The following is a 19062-nucleotide window of genomic DNA, read 5'->3' as shown; positions in this document are numbered from 1 at the left end:
TAAGATGCTGCACCAGTTAAGTCACTTGTTAAGATGTTTTTGTTTAAGAAAACCTTTAACTTATAATCCTTATCTACTTTTAAAACCTATTTATGTATATTTATTTTTATTGCATGTTTTATTGAATTTAATTGTACAACACATCTGAACACGTCTTGTGGAAAATAACGCTCTATAAATGTTAATAATAATAATAATGTAGCCTAAATTTTAGAAGTTATATTAAGTGTTCAAGAAAGGTTTCTAAATTGAAATTCTTTATAGGTGGTAACCTCAAAGAAAAGAGTCACGGATGAATCACTCAAAAAGATGTTTATACAGTAATCCTGATGTATTTTAATTTAGTAATTTTAAAGGCGTCTTTAGTTGAAAAAATTGAATATTTGGGGGATGAAGAAATTTTTTCTAAAAGATTTATAATGCCATGCCACTGTGAATCAGCAGGTTTTATTGCCAGTATTTCACAATAGAGTCCAGTAACCAGTTGTATATATTAGAAATAACCCTTTAATTGACAGTAATGGAACTTGGAGTTAACATGTCAAGTGCATAGAGATAAATATTATTATTAAAGTGTTTACCTCATACAGATTAAAATTTCTTTAAAACTCTGGTAACATAAATTTTAGTTGAAGTTCATTATGAAATTTGTAAAATAGGGAAGTTCCTGTCTAGTGAAGTGGTTCACTAGGTAAGGAATATCAAAGCTTCAATAGATTACTTAGAGATTTTCGCTAGTAAAAAACAAAGTTTGATTTGCCATGATATTTCTTTTCTTTTTGAAAGTTTTAATGTCACTTTAAAGTTTAATTGCATTGTTGAGCAATCAACATAATTTATATAGGAGAAAACATCCAAATTTCAGAAACTTCTGTCGATATATATTAGACTGTAAATTAAACTGCATCTATTTAAGAAAATGATAAGTCATATCCTTGAGCATGATGTACTTAATGTATAAATGAAATAGCTGAATCAACATGATGATGAATAATGCAGTATGTGATTCATTATTACAATTTCATTGAAAAAAAGATTTGGATTTGTAACCAAAAAGCATGACAATTTGGTCCACCATCTAGAACTTCAACCAAACCTTTATAATTATTATTTGCTTATTAAAGATGCATTATGTAAGATCTAGATAAAGAACTGACTGTTATGTAAGATTTAGATAAAGAGCTGACCGTTCTTGGTATAATTGTTCAAAAATAGATATGTAAAATGAATATATTGAAAATTTTATTCAAATTACTTTATTCTGAGTGAAGGTATCACTGTTTTAAGTTCTGACATGATGTGTCATAGATTGTTTATTATTATAACACTGATACTTGTTAGTCGAGACTTAGCTCGATTCGCCATTTTTCAATTAAATTATTAAATGACTACCATCTTTTAATCTGTTTAAATCTCTGCCATCCTATGGCCTAGAGAGCTGATCGTAGGCTTGTCATGTGAATAAATGTCAAATTATTAGTTCACATAACATATCTAGCCAAAATAAAGATGTGAAATAGTTCGATTTAGCTCTTACATAATGCATCTTGAATATAAGCTATGCTTATTGTCCCCTGTCTTTGACGAAACAGGTTCGTCTGTCCTTCATAGTTTTTGGAACACCAATAACTCAGGTATTGGTGTTTATTAGGTGGATGCTAATAAGCAGGGGTTAATGATGTGCATTTTCTGCTGTGGTTAAGCAAATTGAGCAAGTAATTTGGTTGATCGATACTTTGGAAAATGATAACTTTGATTCCAATTCAGTGAGTGTGATGAAACTTGGTGTAGATTCATTACATCAACAATGACCATTTGGTTGCTTGATGCTTTACGAAAAGACAAATATATTGTCTATTTCTTTTGGATAATTCCTGCATTTATTCATGACCAAAAATTCTCATTTCTGCAAAAATACTTGTATTTGCTACCATAACTTGCCAGAAATTATTTTGAATTTTTTAGAATATGTGACTTTTTGTTTTAAACTCAAGTTACTGTGTTTAACATTGGTATGATGACAAAATATGTAGCAAGTTTATTCTAGGCGTATATTTAAATACCGTTGGATGTTGAGGAGATTACATGAAAGTTTTCTGTGAGACTTGGTATGTAATCTTGATCAAGTTTTGTTTTCTGACACATTTATGTAAATATCAACAGAAAAACAACAATTGTTCCATATAAATGCTCACAAAAAATGGAAATTTTTACTGCTTGTTGATGTATTGTTCCATCCAGAGAGTCATGATATTTTGGCTAGTTGATGCTAATTTACCATATAAAACACTGTTTTATTTGTCATTTTCCGAAAATATGATATTATAGTCCAACACCACTGGCTTTATATCACTCAGCTGACTTAAGACTTAAGTTCGGTCACATGAAACAAAGAAAATTGTGATCCATATATGGGAAATGGTATTATATGTTCAAGAAGACTAAGCATACATTGTCTTGTGCACTACACCTGTCACTAATTCTAGTTATTTAAAGAAACTTATTGGACTTGAATATCAAAAGATCTATTGGGGATATGGTGGATGAGTGGTTGGAACAATCCCAATGCAGACATAAAAGAACCTTTTTAAGGGTGGTGCCTGTGAGGATGACAGAGAAATCCCACCCCACCCCACCCCATCAGGTCCTGTATATAAATTCGCAGTGTATGTTAAAGATGCTTTGGCAGTTGGAATTTGAAGAAATGTATAAAAAAAATGCCGCTGTAGAGGCAAAATTCTCCCCTCGCATTGCATAGGAAACAATTACTGTATGTTAGTCTCCAAATTGTGTTGACAAGACTTTTAACCCCATTCCGTTCCATTCAAAGAGATCTATTAAGTTATTTATTGTTTATAAATTATTCCATTCCAAGAGATCTATTAAGTTCACACAAGGTACAATTTTTATGGATACACAATTACTGAGTTTTAATACTAAGTGACGTTTCGACTAGGATACTCTCGTCTTTATAAAGCAAATGATACAGATAAGTTCTTTATTGTTTATGAATTATTCCATTCCAAGAGATCTATTAAGTTCTTTATTGTTAATGAATTATATTTAATTGTTGATAGTTTATGGTATATAACTAGATCAGTAATATTACAATGATTTATTATACTTTTCTTGGGGGGGTTGGGTGGCTGAATGGTTAGCACGTGCGTGCTGTATCATACGGCCTGTCATTGAGTCAACTGGCGTGGTTTCGAATCCCCGGTTGTACGTGACAAGGAGTAGGGTCGCCTGTCCAACCTCGTGGGTTTTCTCCGGGTCCTCCGGTTTCCTCCCACTGCTAAAGACCTCTACGCGCAAGCGAATTAATGAAATAAAATTAAACCATATGTTAGTCCCGAAATGACCTAGTTTGTATCGAGTGGACGTTAAACCCCATCTCTCTCTCTCTCTCTCTTATACTTTTCTTAATTGACTAGAGATCAGCAGTAAATCAAAGATTTGTTTTATTTAAATCTACATTACAGCATATTACAAGATCTTTACCATCCACTTGTTTTTTTCTATCTCCTATTATTTTTTCTTCACGCAGGGTTCTTTGATGTTTATCTTAATTTTTTTGTTTTTCTAATCAGATTTTCTCGTTACTTTCTCAAGGGCAAGGTGTGTACTGCCAAGTCTCAGTGAATGTATTTCGTCTTCTTCGTGAGTTTATTTTGGTATAGGCGGTTAATTACATTTACATTTGGTTTTAAATTTTAAGTAAATAATTTAACCAATATGGCAAAATAAACTGTTTCAAGTCATCTTTGAAATTCTTCAGTATCGTGTTTCAGATTTCCCAATGTCACTTTTCTCTTTTGTCAAATATTTATCCACCCACGAGGGTCAATGACCTTAATATTCTGCTACTTATAAAAGTAGAGCAGAAAATGTTAGCTGTGTGAACTTCCCAAATAGATAAAAAGTGGTATCAGGTTTGTCTTTAATGTTTATACTTGGATTTCAAAAGCTAACGTTTTTGCAAGAGAGAGATAAGAAAATCCCTGGAAAAAGGTAGCAACACTGTCGGTAAATAATTAAACTGGAAGTAAAGTGCTATCTCAGGTTGCAGGACCTCCTAAGATACACATATAAAATTTAAGATAAGGCCAAACCATTTGATGAAGAATAGGTGGAGAGGTTGCTGTACAGCAAAATTTCCTTTTTGACACTATGTGTCATATATCTGTGGTTCAGTGAGAAGGACTTTGACTCGCTAACCTGGAGGTCAATAGAGTTCATCTTAATTTCCCGCCATTTTTCCCCCTTATCAGTGGTGCAGGACAGAGGGCCTGGCAAGGAACAATGGATAGTCATTCGGATGAGACAAAAAAATGAGGTCCCGTCTACACATTGGCATGCACGTAAAAGATCCCTTGACAGTTGGAATTCGATAAAAGAGTAGGCCGTAATGCCGCTGTCTAGGAAAAATTGCTCTCATAGCACACTGTATGGTGTATGGCCATCTTCATTAACCCAGTTGAAGCAGAACAGTAGGACATTAATTAAACCCTGTGTTTCATTTCACATGTGCCTGTCTTTATTAGCCCAGTAGAGGGCAACTTCATTTCATTTTTACAAAGTGACCCTGCCACAATCACAATAAGTGAACTTTACATTGTTGCAGCTGCAACTATTCGTGAGATTTCAAAATTATTTCTACATTTGCATCTGCATGACTTTATGCTCAAGAATCCGATGGTGAAGACATTTCAAGGTTTGTAAAATAATCTCACCCTTTTACATATTTAGATAAAGTGCACATTTGTGATAATATATGTTTAAATGTGGAATATGTTTACATAGTTTCATAAAACAATTAACACCCATAGTGCACCTGTTGTTGGGCAACAACCATCATTCCAAGTGATTTTATTACTTTCAACAATCCAGGAAGGATGTAGTAATCATAGACCACAAGATAAAGATTACAGATAACAGTTCATTTATATCAACAATGACGGGATGTTGGAGATAGTTCTTCTTCAAGCGTTCCTGTCTGCACTCGTACTGAACTTCAAGCATCGATTCATAAGAGAAATCTTTGTATAACAAGAAATGAATGGAATTCCACGTCTGGTCACCACAATACTTCTTCTATTTTAGACTAACATACGGTTATATTTTCTATGGTCAACATGTGCAATGCTAATGAGGATTGTTCTTCTTCTGTTGCCTCCCAAGTTTCATGTGGTCCTGTCTGCACTTGTATTGAACTTCAAGTATTGCTGCACAAGAGAAATCTTTGTATAACAAGAAATGAATAGAATTAAGTGTTTCGTCATCACAATATTTCTGTCATTATGAGACAAACGTGCAGTTATTTTTTCTGTGGTCATATGTGTAATGCTATAAAGGCTAATTTTGCCTGGAAAGCGATTTTGCCTACTCTTCTTCAAATTCTTACTGTCTAGGCTTCTTTTACGGAATTTAAGGACCTTGGTTAGAATGAGATCATGTATAGTTTTCAATGATTTATACATTAATGACTTTAATAAAAACCAATTATTTTCTGTGAAGAAATGTAGGACGTTATACCCCATTTTATTTCAATTACTTTCTGAAAGGCTGTTTACAATATTTAGAACCCTTGGTGGAGTCAGACACCCCGATTTGGATCTGCCCTTGTGAATCAGAATCAGACTGAATTACAGGTCAAGTATTTCCACAGTTTAGTCTCTGGGCAATAATACATACAAACGTTTTCAGTAGAGAGTGAATGTCGGGTAGATGTTAAAGAAGAGTAAAATAAACTGTTATCCCATGGGAGGACTAAAAATCTTTGATCCAGTCATAAGTGAGAAATATAGAAGCACATGATGATGAATCAGTTCAGTTTAAAGGGAGGAACTTGACCTGAAGTTTACAAACGGTAGCCAGACTTTGTTTTAATGTCTCCATAATATGTTATTTCAGGCATGTGTATTTATGCAGTTATTGGATTTTTCAAATTTGTTTTTCACAACATTCATTTTTATCTTGTTTATTACTTTGATTATCATTCAGTGCTGAGTTTTATCAAGAACAGTCCTTCTAAATTCAGAACACTCTTTCCCTGAACCCCTCTTCCAATTAAGACCTGTTTCTTCTGATCCAGAACAGAACTAAACCCACCCATCCCTTTCCTTGGTCTAGAACTTGACTTTCAGAACCAGATCTTCCATTCCTGATTCAGAACTCCCTCTTACGACATAGAACTTATCCCCTTCTGATCCCAAACTACTTATCTAATCCAGAAATGTTTATCTTACAACATTTCTCTTATGACCCTCATTGATTCAGAAATCACTTTTCAAACAAAAAATTTCCCTTTCTGAACTACAATAGTTCTTATGACCCAGAACTTCTTCTCATGACCCAGAACTTTCTCTTATGAAGCAAAAACCATATTATTTTATCAACCCCAATAGGGTTTTTTTTTTTCAGGTCACCTTTTCATGATCAAAGACCATTCCCATTTCAGTTAACTTTGAAATCAACTCTGATTTTTCTGTACTTTTGTTTGGCAGTAAGTTCTGCACTGTCTATCATTTATTATCTTTTACATCATAATCATCATTACAATAAAATTTTGAGAAATTTGAATGTAAAAATACAAAATAAAATGCATGTTGATAGAATTTGCCAGTAAAAGCTTACTGTATATACTGTTTTTGATTTCGGAAAAGTGTAAAAGTACTAATCATGTTTATATTATTTATGTCATATGGTTGATGTATATTAAAGATGTTATGAAACCAGATATAACGTTGAGTAATAATTAGAACATGGTTGCTACGGAGTAAAAAAAAAAACAACAAACGCCCACAGACTTTCTAGTTTTTGCCAAAAAGCCAATATAACCTTGAAAACATCTTTTTTGCTTGAGTGACAGATTTTACCGAAATCTCTTAATCTTGTGCTGTAAGTTTATTTTGCCATAATTTAATTTTATTACTCTGGTTTGAAAAGGTTAATCATAAATGATGTATTGGTAGAAAGAAAATGTTTGCTCATAGTTCTGAATGAAAATTGTCAGAAATTTGTACTTTCCTCTGCACCCTATCAACCCAACATAATATACACACCTAATAACTTGATAAATTATACCATATATTTTGAATCCTGGAATTGCTATATCCCAGCTTGCTACTTGTCTTTTTTTCTCAGCTGGATTAAATTAGCTGTCTGAATGGGTTGACTTTGGTCTTGAGCATTTCGTTACTTTTCGTGAAAATTTGCAGTGTCTAGGAGAATATACACAATCGTAACTAACTATAACCTTTAACCATGACTGTCAGAACTGTTAAGCAGGTTTTGTTTAGTACCGTATTATCCTAAAGGCTGGCCATGTTGAAACCTAGTGTCCCACAAAGAGCAGGCACACACCAAAAGCATTAAGGATGTAGAGGAGCCCACAGAAGATCGAAGCTTAGGGAACCTGCTTACAGTGTGTGAGGAAACTACACGTCTATGACTTAAATATGCAAGTGTTTTTAAAAAAGGTCTATGTATAGCTGTCTGTGTGTCACATACATAATATTACATCTCTTACTAATATGCACACTATACAGTATATTATTAATCACACTAATTAATTGAGTTATCAGTAAATGTGAATAAAGTGGTTGATTACAAAAAATTAATTAATTAGCTATCACAAATCACAGTGTTTCTCTGTAGTCAATATAACTTAAAGTCTCCGATTGGTGATTATATAAGTCAGACGTCAAAGAAGGATATCTTCAAACCTCGAGTAATTAATTAGAAGTTCATTAATTAGCTGTGAAAACAAACCGATTTTCAACGAGTCCTTAATGAACCTCTTAAATATTTACCATTGTTGTTTATTAGTTATCCAGTAAATAAAACAAAACTCCACCCTTGACTTCAAGTTTGATTTTAACCAAGTGTGTATTACATTGATATCCTGTATTGAAATTCCGTTCCAGTTTAAAGAGAGTTGAACAAGTTTATATTGATGTAACTTGTTGCTAAATAAAGTCAACGATTTCCTTTGATTTCCTACTTGTGGTTTACGGTGAAAGATATTGTGAAAATTAGAGATAATTGCACACTCCTGTCACACGGGTAATTTGATCGTTAAAAATAATATTGGTCAATTGTTATGACGTATTTCATTTTTGTTGCCCTTTAAAATGTTTAATTAGAAATAATATTTAAGATCATATGACTGTTATTACGTATTAATTATGAATGCTATTTTATGCAATAACAAAAATGGTTTTGTAAAAATGAGTTTCATATATTGGTTCAACAGAAATTTAAAACAATTTCTTATGCTGCCACAAGACTGTGAACCGGTCTGTGGCCAAATTCCAGTTTAATTTTGATAATGTTAACCCAAAATAATTGACTTGTGCGGTAGTAGAACAAACTTTTACAGATTATGTTCATTTTCTAGTCATGAAAGGTGCAATAAGTTTGTTATTCCATCTGTCATCTGTAGTGATGGAACTGATTATGAACTGTAATTGGTAATCACAAGGCAATCTTCTAATCTGTCATTTTGTTTCTAGAGCTGTAATAAAACTCCCTTTCCCTCATCTCACAAATTAACACATACAAATTACCTACATGTCCGACAGACTTATTCTCATACTATACACTTGAATTTAATGTCTAATTGCGTTATTTGGATTTTTTCCGAAAATATCAATTTTTTAACAAATTTGGATTCAATCAGCTTAAGTAGAGGCCCATCAACAATTTTTAGTGGAAATTAAAGGTAGTGCAGGCTTGTGTTGACTATATATCTTATGTACGAAGTGTTGGTTTTTTTTTCAAGGGGGCGAGGGGGGTGGGGCAGGGCACGACACACTAACCACAAACACTAGCTGTGGAAGCCATACTTTGAAACAGTAACAATATGTTTCTGTAACTTGCCAAAAATGGTTGAGATCAGAACCTTTCGTTGCATATCTGCATATCGGAGCAGGGGTGGACGACACAAACCACAAACACTAGTTGTCGAAGCCATACTTTGAAACAGCAACAATATGTTTCTGTCTTTTAGGATACTAGTCTCCCTTGTGTTGCAAATCTGATCATAGTTGATACAAATAAACATAATAATTAAAGTTTTAACACCATTCATTTTCTTTGCGGGAGCAAAAGTTAAAAATCAAATTTTGATGTTTTCAGGTTATTGTTGATGATATTGCTGTCTCTAAAGTTTATGAATTTCCGTGTCAGCGATGGCTGGCATCTGACGAAGATGATGGACAAATTTCTAGGGAGCTGGTGTTGAATGTGGGGCCGAATGATGCCGCTAAAGGTAGGTTAAAAGATTTGTTTGGTGTTTTTTAATGTTTGTAGAAATAACACATAACAGAATACATATTATACATGACTATATAGCAGTAACGGTGACAGAAAGGGTGGGGTGGGCATGCTCCCCCTTAAAAAAAAAAAGAAATTAAGTGATTGACATGATTAATTAATTAAGCTAATTGATCAAATCTTGATATAAGCATGAAATTGGATTCAATTTATAAAAGATTTAAGTGAAAGAGATCCTTTTGGAATTAATTTGGAAAGCACCATTACCGCTTGTGCCGTAACTGCAATGTAGTAATATTATATAGAACATTAGTCTGTAGTTGTGTGGTTATTGCTAACCAAAGTATTTATCTAATTATCTATATACCATAGCGTATGTATTTAGACCGTTTTTTTTATAGCATACGGTATATAGATATATGACGAATAATTGTTTTTCTAATGTACATTAAATATGGTGTGTAAGTAAAGCTAGTAAATACTTTGTTGTTTTCTAACTTTGTACCATTATTTATTTGCTTGTTTATCTTCATCCTCCATATTGAAGAGGAATATATGTGATCTAGTCATCCCTTTTTTTCTGAAAATTTAAAGGAGCTAATTGTCTTTGATTTAGGTCAAAATAAAGGGTTAATTGAGTTGATCTGATTGTTATTTCAATCAGGGCTGGGACAAAATCTAAACAAGTACATTTTCATTTTGAAAAATTGAGTGAAAGATAGTTTACAAACTCAGTTCTATCTCAGTAATGACGCCATCTGTGGACTCAAATGTAAACAGATGCCCACTTCAAAAAGCAAATAAACGCATTACATTAGCACTTTTAATTTTTATCCAAATCAGTGGGGTCTTACATTTTAAATTAAAAGTAAATAGAACCCAGAGGGATGACTTTGACTGTTTCCAATATCGGTTCAAAGATTTTGGAAGTGATGTACCTATATATTTTGACTCACTGTCATGACGTCTTTATTTTCTTTTTTTAATCTGCAAATTTTTATCCAAATCAATGAGGTCTTATATTTTAAATTAAAAGTAAAAAAGAACCCAGAGGGATGACTGAGACTGTTTCCAATATCGGTTCAAAGATTTTGGAAGTAATTTACCTATATATTTTGACTCACTGTCATAAGTCTTTATTTTCTTTTTTTAATCAACAAATTTATAATTATTTCTAATCTATTGTATCTATATGAAGGAGGTGGTAAGTAATTCTTATAAATTTATTTACACTGTAAACTTATGTAGGTAGTAATTATTATTTAGTTTACACTATAAGCATGTAGGCAGTATTTTAGTATATAGTAGTATTTTAGTAACGTGAACAGTAGCAGATATTGGGTAATTGTGAAGATGCAAGTAGTTTTGCAATCTAATTACACTCAGTCCAATCAAAACACAGATCCTGTTTCGTTTTTAAATTTTAAAATGTCATTTTACTTGTCTTCACTGCACCAGGATCATACGTTCGATTCTGAGGTTTTACGTCCACTTCTACCAAGGGTGATATCGTAGACAAATACACCAGGATCTGGAAAAGTTGTTAAATATTCTGCATTCTGGGTGATGTGAGCCAATCAAATGGTCTGTTGAGTTGAGATATTGTCATGTGGAACCATGGGTAGACAAAACAAAGTAAAAGTTGTATTTCCAAATAGTCAAACCTCTCTGATTTGACCTCCCACTACAACAGGTCAGATCCTAATGTATTTACGGCCATTGAACATATAAAAAAAACGAAAACGAAATATAGATCTGTATTTTTATTTGATTTTATTTATTTGGTTTTCCATTAAACTCCAAAGATATGTTTGAGAAAAGCGTGTGCTGGCCTATGACAAGAGCATAATGAAACCTTTTGACCTTGATTAGACAGCCAGAAAATCTGCGAATATTTCTCGTTTATCTGGAGAAGGTCAATTGAATCTTAACAATTTATTTAATGCACATTTTGAACTGGAATAAAACAACCAAAAAATAAAACAAACTGAAATTTTTTTATTATTTTAATTAGACTAGCAGTATTGAAGTTTATTTTATTTTATTTACATTTGTATGATGGTCCTTATTTTAAAATTTATAAAAACACATAATTTACTATGGATTTACAAGTTCTTAGTTTATTTCATGCACTGTTTCAATACTGTTAATGGTATCTTTATCAAGCAATGATATGGTCCATATTTTTAATACTTAGAGAAATGTGCTTAGAGAAATGATACAAGTAATGTAAATCCTTTGATTCTGGAATTTTGCTCTGTAAATCTCACACTGTGACAACAGAGCAAAGGCAGAGCATTAGAGGGTTGACAATTCTTAGAATTTACTACATTAAAGGTGTAAAGAATTACAGGCCTAAAATAACTTTTATTTTTTAAGCAAATGGAATGATTGCTAAGATTAAACTTATAAAAGTTCATAGATATAAAAGATCCATAGTTTAAAATGTGTACCGGTAATGCTTTCTTTTTATTACGATTACAATTTACCATTACCCTATAATGTCTGCTATGTGCCGTATTCATTTGGCTTGGATTACCTTAGCTCTGTATCTGAATCCATATCTTGGAAAGAATAAAGAAGTTGTAGCCATTAATCTTTTCAGTATTTGGAAATAATGATATATTTTAGGGTAAAATGAGCTAACAAGCCGCTTTAAACAAATGTCCCTTGAAATTGAAATAGATATCAGTTCATGTATTTTGAAAAATTGTTCAATTTTGGGGGCCATTATTATAGTTTTAAAAAGGAGCATTAAGATTTTAATAATTACCTAATTCTTCATGTATTCTTAAAACATTTTGTACTTTTTAAAGTTGGTGATGATGACGATGATGGTAAATCTCTATATTTTCTAGAATGGCATGTTCGATGTTATATGAATGACATATTTATAGTAGGATGATATAGATAGAACATGTATCATTAGGTTTTCGTATCCACTTTATATAGCATGAAGTATATTATAAGGATGATATAGATTGAACATTTATCATTAGGTTTTGGTATCTACTTTATATAGCAAAAATATAGCATGTAATATATATATTATGAGGATGATATTTATAGTAGGATGCTAGATTGAACATTTATCATAAGGCTTTGGTATCCACTATTAGCATGAAATATGAGAATGATTGACTGAATGTTTATCATTAGGTTTTGGTATAGCAAAAATATAGCATGTAATATATTATGAGGATGATAGATTGAATATTTATCATTAGGCTTTGGTATCCACTTTATATCGCATGAAAAATATTAAAGGATGGTAGATTGAACATTATCATTAGAATATATGGGATATTTAAGGTAGGATTCGATATATAGCATGACATTTTGGATAATAGGTTGAATGTTAATCATTAGGGTTTGGTATATAGCATGATAGATTGAACATTTATCTTAAAAGATTTCGTATTCACTGTATAAAGCATGAAATTTAGTATTAGTATTATAGATTGGACAGTTATCATATATCCACTTTTTTAGCTTATTAAAAGCAAAAATTTAGTATGATAACACACAGACTGGAATGGAATTTTCACTCTTGTCACATCACATTATACTTATTAAAGATGCCTCCCCACGTATGTGATTTGATGATATATTTCAACTCAATTTATCCACCAAAAGCTGTCTTCAATTCCCTCTCAAAACATTTTAATTACAAGGAAATACTCCACGCCTTACAATCTATTTTAGCAGCCTTCACATGTCTCTATAAAGAGCCAAGCTATTGGAAGATCCATTTTCAGTTTGTATTTGTCTTTAGTCGCTCTCCATTGTTCATAAGTTAGACTATCGAAATTCAGATTACTGATCGAATAGAATGTTTAATAATTGGGTAGGATTGTTCATTGTTGTATTAAACAAGAAGCCTATAAATTCTTTTCACTTTTCGGATCATAAATTTTGAACATGATCTGCAGAGTTAACTTTAAATTCATAGTTTTGAGCTAGTACAGATGACATTGCTGGTGGTGAGTGCAATAGGGAGCTTGACACCCATTCCCCATACTCCATTTATGGATACAATTATATTGGCATGAGATACAAAAAAGTGTAATCATCTTTTTCCGAGGGAAATTGTTGATACATTATACTGAATGTAATATTTTGGAAAAATCCCAGAGGCAAAACGTTTTTGTTTTCTTTGAAATTTCTGGGTCAGTAGTTTGATTTGTTGGTCGTTAATTCAATTGACCTAAGATAACAGTTTCTTAATATGGCGTGCAGATGATGGAGAACAAATTATAACAGAGGAGAGCCTGAGAGAATAGTTCAAACTTCAGATAATATAAATACTCGTGACATTAAGTAGGTAGAGGCTTAGCCGGCAGGGAGGCTGTCAAAAAGCCAACTTCCAAATCAAGATACACCTTTTATATTAGGAAGAATTTTAAGCTTAAAGGCATTAAAATCGCATCAGTCGGGCAATGATTTCCAGATGAGTTTTAAACCCGATCAGCCTCGAAAACTGTAAGAATTTAAGTGTTTATTATTCTAATGATAAAATTTATTTCTTTATTCTGTTTTCAAACATATGTTGCATGGGTTATGGAGGACAAAATTTAATATCATTGATAATTCAAGTCTTCATTATTGCCATATGATAGATGGAGATATACTGATGCTCAATTCTGTGATGAATTTTAGTTGGAATCCATTGTGGTTCACTTTGATTATGTCATGTTAATTATTATTAGTAGTATTTTTAATACAAAACATTTATTTAGTGCTTTGTAATTTATATTTGTACTTTCTGCGTTGCGGTAGATTAGCATGCAGGGAACTATAAATATCTGCATGTGTAAAATTCAAGTTGTAAAGATAATATATAAGCGGTTTTATGGCATCAGTAGTTAAAAGTGCATCTAATTTGAGCGAAATTTCTAAGATTAGAATAGCATAGTTTGCATCAGGGCTTTCAGTTCAAAATTTGTTTAGCCAGTCAATTTTTGATCTGTTTTGTTTATTTCAGATTGACAAATTATTTTTCCTAAGAATAGGAATAACTTTGTTTTTCCTAATATTTTTAAGTGTTTTTACACGTAAAAACGATAAATTTAACAATATATAATATTTTCTAGGGTTAAATTTTTTGAAATTGTAATTTTACAACACGTAAATTGCACTTCCAGTCATTCAAGACAGTCAAATATGATTGAAACCAGAGTCCTGGTTTGCGACTATTAGTTATATGAGATTCCATACCTAGTTGTCAAACGTCATACCAATATGGCAAGCAGACTAAACAGGGGAAACAGTATAATGAGAACCAATATTTAAATTATTGTCAGTAAATATAGACAATAATTGTTATAAACCAATTATAATTTGTGTAATTATTTAACTTTGAAAAAATTGCTGGATTACCATTCTTTTATTTCATTTATACACAATATGTAGCATTAATGTTTTGATCCTTGTACATTTTCTGTAGCAACCACCTCTGACAAAATATGATTTAGATTTATTTTATAGGTGGAACAACATTCTCTAAGGAATTTTAATGAGGCATTTTATTTTATTTAGTCACCAATCTTAGCAAAATGCAAGGAATATTTCATGCATTCCATTCTTGAAATATATTAATGCATATATGTCACTTCAAGTTTGTTTTTTTCTGAGAAATACAACTCTTAGCACTTTATGTGTATTGTATTAAATACAAAACAAACTGGATAATTCACTTATATCTCAAAATAAACACTTCACAAGAGTAAGAAAAATCAGCTATTTTGCATGAAAAAGATTACAGAATGCTAGATTGGTCTAGAAAAATTAAATGTGGTCGTGTGAAATTATTAAAATCGGTGTAAACTGTGAATGGCCCTAACTTATGCTAGAATTTGTCAACTTAGAAAATGTAAACTTTAAATGGCTGTAGCTTATTTTAGAATCGATCAATCTGATTGTGTATGATCTTAAACTTAAGGGGATTGGATGGCCGAATGGTTAGCACGTGCGCTGTATCATAAGATCTGTCCTTGAGTCAACTGGCATGGTTTCAATTCCCTGGTTGAATGTGACAATGAGTAGGGTCGCCTGTCCAACCTCATGGGTTTTCTCCAAGTCCTCTGGTTTCCTCCCACTGCTAAAAACTCCTACGCACAAGCGAGTTATTGAATAAAATTGAACCATATGTTAGTTCTGAAATGACCTAGTTTGTGTTGAGTGGACGTTAAACCCCATTTCGCTCTCTCTCTTAAACTTTTTATTTAACTTTGAATTTATGTTTTTTTGTATCTAGCGTTAAGTTAAAGAATAATGATATTCCATTTCTAATTGTTTTTGGTAAAACTCTTCAAAACAAAATGGAGGGCTTAAGTAGCCAAGATTTTATCTGAATTGCTGTTTATTTTTGTAAGAGAATTAGAAAATAATGTATAATTTACCATAGAAACAAAAACCTTTATTTCAGACTTTGATTTGAATATCTTGTAAACTTCAATGTTGTGAAAGTTGAATCTCTAAATTGCATATCAGTTAGCAAGATTTGATGAATTGTAATTCACTATTTGGCAGTTTTAAATCGTCAAAATAAGCCAGCCTATTATTTATATTAACTAAATTATTTTGATTGGGCTTTTGTTAATCCGAGCCGTGAGATTATCTATCATTAATATTTTGGTTTTATTTTCTTATTTAGAGGTTGAATAATCGTTTTGTGACCATTTTAGTGTGGATTAAGCCATGAAAAATGAGATATAGTTGAAACAATGCTAGTAACGATCAAAAGCTTAAAGTGAAATATATATATTGGTTAAATCTGTCTTTGAAAGAATTATTCATAGACTGTACTAATTTGATAATAGAAAGTTCTAAAGTAAGAGAAGGAAATGAATATTAAAGTTGTTTTTCTTAAAAAAGAATATGCAAGAGTTGTAAACTGTTTTTTATTTTTACAGGTATACCATACATTATAACCGTGGTAACTGGAAACAAAGCCAGTGCAGGTACTGATGCTCGCGTCTGGATCATTCTCTATGGCGGGAAAAATGGTGTGGAGTCCAGTGGAAAAATATGGCTGGATTCAGGAGAATTTAAGAAGGGCAAAACAGATTTATTTAATGTTGGAATTGCCAGGATGCTCAGTCCCTTGTCTAAGATTGATATCGGCCATGATAATAAGGGTGTGGCTGCTGGATGGTTTTTGGAGAGTGTAACGGTGTATTGTCCTACAGCCGGAATTGAACAGTTTTTCCCATGTGGAAAATGGCTGGCTATGGATGAAGGTGACCGAGTCATCAGCAGAACCTTGACGGAACAAAAATCTAAGCGTATCAAGAAAACTAAAAGTAAGTGAACATGGTTAATGGTACAGGATAAGGTTTCACAATAATATTTCTATACATATAAAAATTAAATGTCAAGTTTGTCAGTCAGAACGGACAAATATCTCCAAAACTAGAGTAATTAGGTTTAAAGTCTTGTGAACACCAATTATACCCAGGATTCTTCTACATGCATGTCAAAGTGTAGACCTGTGGTTTTTCATCCCATCCGAATTACTTGGCAAACTCCGTATTTTTCGCCTCACAGAGTCGAGGCCAAACCTGATCAGACCAACACTGACAATTGACAAAATCCTAAAGGTTCTACTTAGCCTACACTAGTATTTAAACCTTGGATATTTTTGACAGGTCACTGCTCTACTACTTGACCCTCTCCCCACTCTCCTTCCCCGCAAAAGAAATACACTCCAGTATTGATTTTTTTACGATATTATCTTGATATTTTTCAGATATAGAGGTATATAAATTGGGCATAATTTAATATTATATTTTGTTTATTCACTGTGTAAAACATGCATATCCCCTTACAGGTGTGATTTTTAACCAGAACACCTCTCACAAAGGGTAAAAAAAATAAAAATATTTTTATAATTTATTACAGAAGGATCATGGACAGTTTGGGTTTATACGACGGACACGACTAATGCTGGAACCGATGCCAATGTCTTTATATGTTTATATGGTGACAAGGGTAAATCAGACGATATTCAATTAGAAGGTAAAGGTGATTCATTCGAAGCTGGAAACATGGATATCTTTAATGTGAATATGTCTGAAGTCGGTAAACCCTATAAGTTACGTGTTTGGCACGATAATAAAGGTATAGCTGCTGGCTGGCACTTAGATAAGGTAAGTAATATATATAAATTTAGGGGAATTACAATTCGATCGGGAGTAAAAATTTGGGGGAATTGTAAATCAATTCAATGGAAACTATAAATTTAGGGGAATTATATTTGGATGGGGAGTATAAATTTGCAGGAATTAGAATTGGATGGGGAGTAAAAATTTGGATGAATATAAATTTGGGAGAATTTTAATTCAATGATTGTTGAATTTTATGGTTTGAACAGTTTTTATTGCCTTGAAACAATATAGTATATATTAATAAACACAAATCTCACTCCCCCTAGTTCGTGGTCATCGCCCTGGCCGGGCCCGTAGCCAGCTCATAAAATTTGATGGGGCTACAGAATTTTTGGGAGGGGCTGAGGATGTGGCCTGCTAAGAACGCTCCTAAGAAATCATTATTGTTGGCGAAATATTGGGGGGGGGGGGCTAATTCCTGGCTTTAAAACGGCTTCTGTGTCCCTTTTCATTTGATTTAAGAAAAAATAATTTGTAATTGCAGATCGAGATAGAAAGTCAAGCTGCCCAAGAGAAATATAAGTTTGACTGTGGTCGATGGTTGGCGACTGATGAAGATGATAAATGTATAGTACGAGAATTACCAGCAGAAGGACCAGGCATTAAAACACCACTTAGAGGTAATTCTCATGCTTTTAACCCTTTAGCATTTGGTACATGTAAATATTGACTACAAACCAGTTTCTTGAAGAAATTTAGAGAAAAGTGATTATATTAATACTGGTACATCCCTGGACAGTCCGAAACAGTCTGAATCGGCTGTTCCTTAGACTATGTCAAACAACCCGAGATATGTGAATAACTTTCCGTTTTATAGGACCATTTATTTGTTTGATCACAGCTGTGCACATGTCACTAATTGACTTATTGATAAGGAGGCACTACATAAGAGACATGCAGAATATCTAAACTGACTTAAAACACTGACCATCCATAGATTGAATGATGATCCCATATATATCTGCAGTTGTATGTTATTATGACATGAATTTACAGATATACCTAATTGACACATATTGTACAATATTATGACATATATATTTACAGTTGTGCATTAATATGACATATATATTTACAGTTGTGCATTATTATGACATATATATTTACAGTTATGCATTATTATGACATATATATTTATAGTTGTGCATTATTATGACATATATATTTACAGTGTACATTATTATGACATATATATTTACAGTTGTTCGTTATTATGACATATGTATTTACAGTTGTGCGTTATTATATTTACAGTTTTGTGTTATTATGACATATATATATATATTTACAGTTGTGCGTTATTATGACATATATATATATATTTACAGTTGTGCATTATTATGACATATGCCTTTACAGTTGTGCATTATTATGACATATATATTTACAGTTGTACGTTATAAAGTAGAAGTTTATACAGGAAATGTTAAATATGCTGGAACGGATGCCAATGTCTACCTCAATATATTTGGTGAGCGCGGAGACACTGGTAATCGCTTCTTGAAACACTCGGCAACAAACATTAATAAATTTGAGAAGGGAACGGTAATTATTTATTGTTTTTTTATTTCAAATTGAACAGATTAATTTTCTTTACAAAAAACTACAGTACTAA

The 19062-nt window shown here is 32.3% G+C and overlaps 1 protein-coding gene across 1 annotated transcript in view; it reads left to right on the top strand.

The window, feature by feature from the left end:
* LOC126824436 (lipoxygenase homology domain-containing protein 1) overlaps positions 1-19062 on the top strand; it is an 83924-nt gene that overhangs the window by 32426 nt on the left and 32436 nt on the right. The window contains exons 12-17 of the mRNA XM_050553660.2: positions 9142-9274; positions 12096-12116; positions 16194-16583; positions 17182-17429; positions 17932-18067; positions 18838-18992. Coding sequence (XP_050409617.1) covers positions 9142-9274; positions 12096-12116; positions 16194-16583; positions 17182-17429; positions 17932-18067; positions 18838-18992 — 1083 coding nt within the window. The remainder of the gene's footprint in view (positions 1-9141; positions 9275-12095; positions 12117-16193; positions 16584-17181; positions 17430-17931; positions 18068-18837; positions 18993-19062) is intronic.

The sequence above is a fragment of the Patella vulgata genome, chromosome 6 (genome assembly GCF_932274485.2).
Source record: "Patella vulgata chromosome 6, xgPatVulg1.2, whole genome shotgun sequence".
Lineage (NCBI taxonomy): Eukaryota > Metazoa > Mollusca > Gastropoda > Patellidae > Patella > Patella vulgata.
This window is presented reverse-complemented; position numbering and strand designations above follow the sequence as displayed.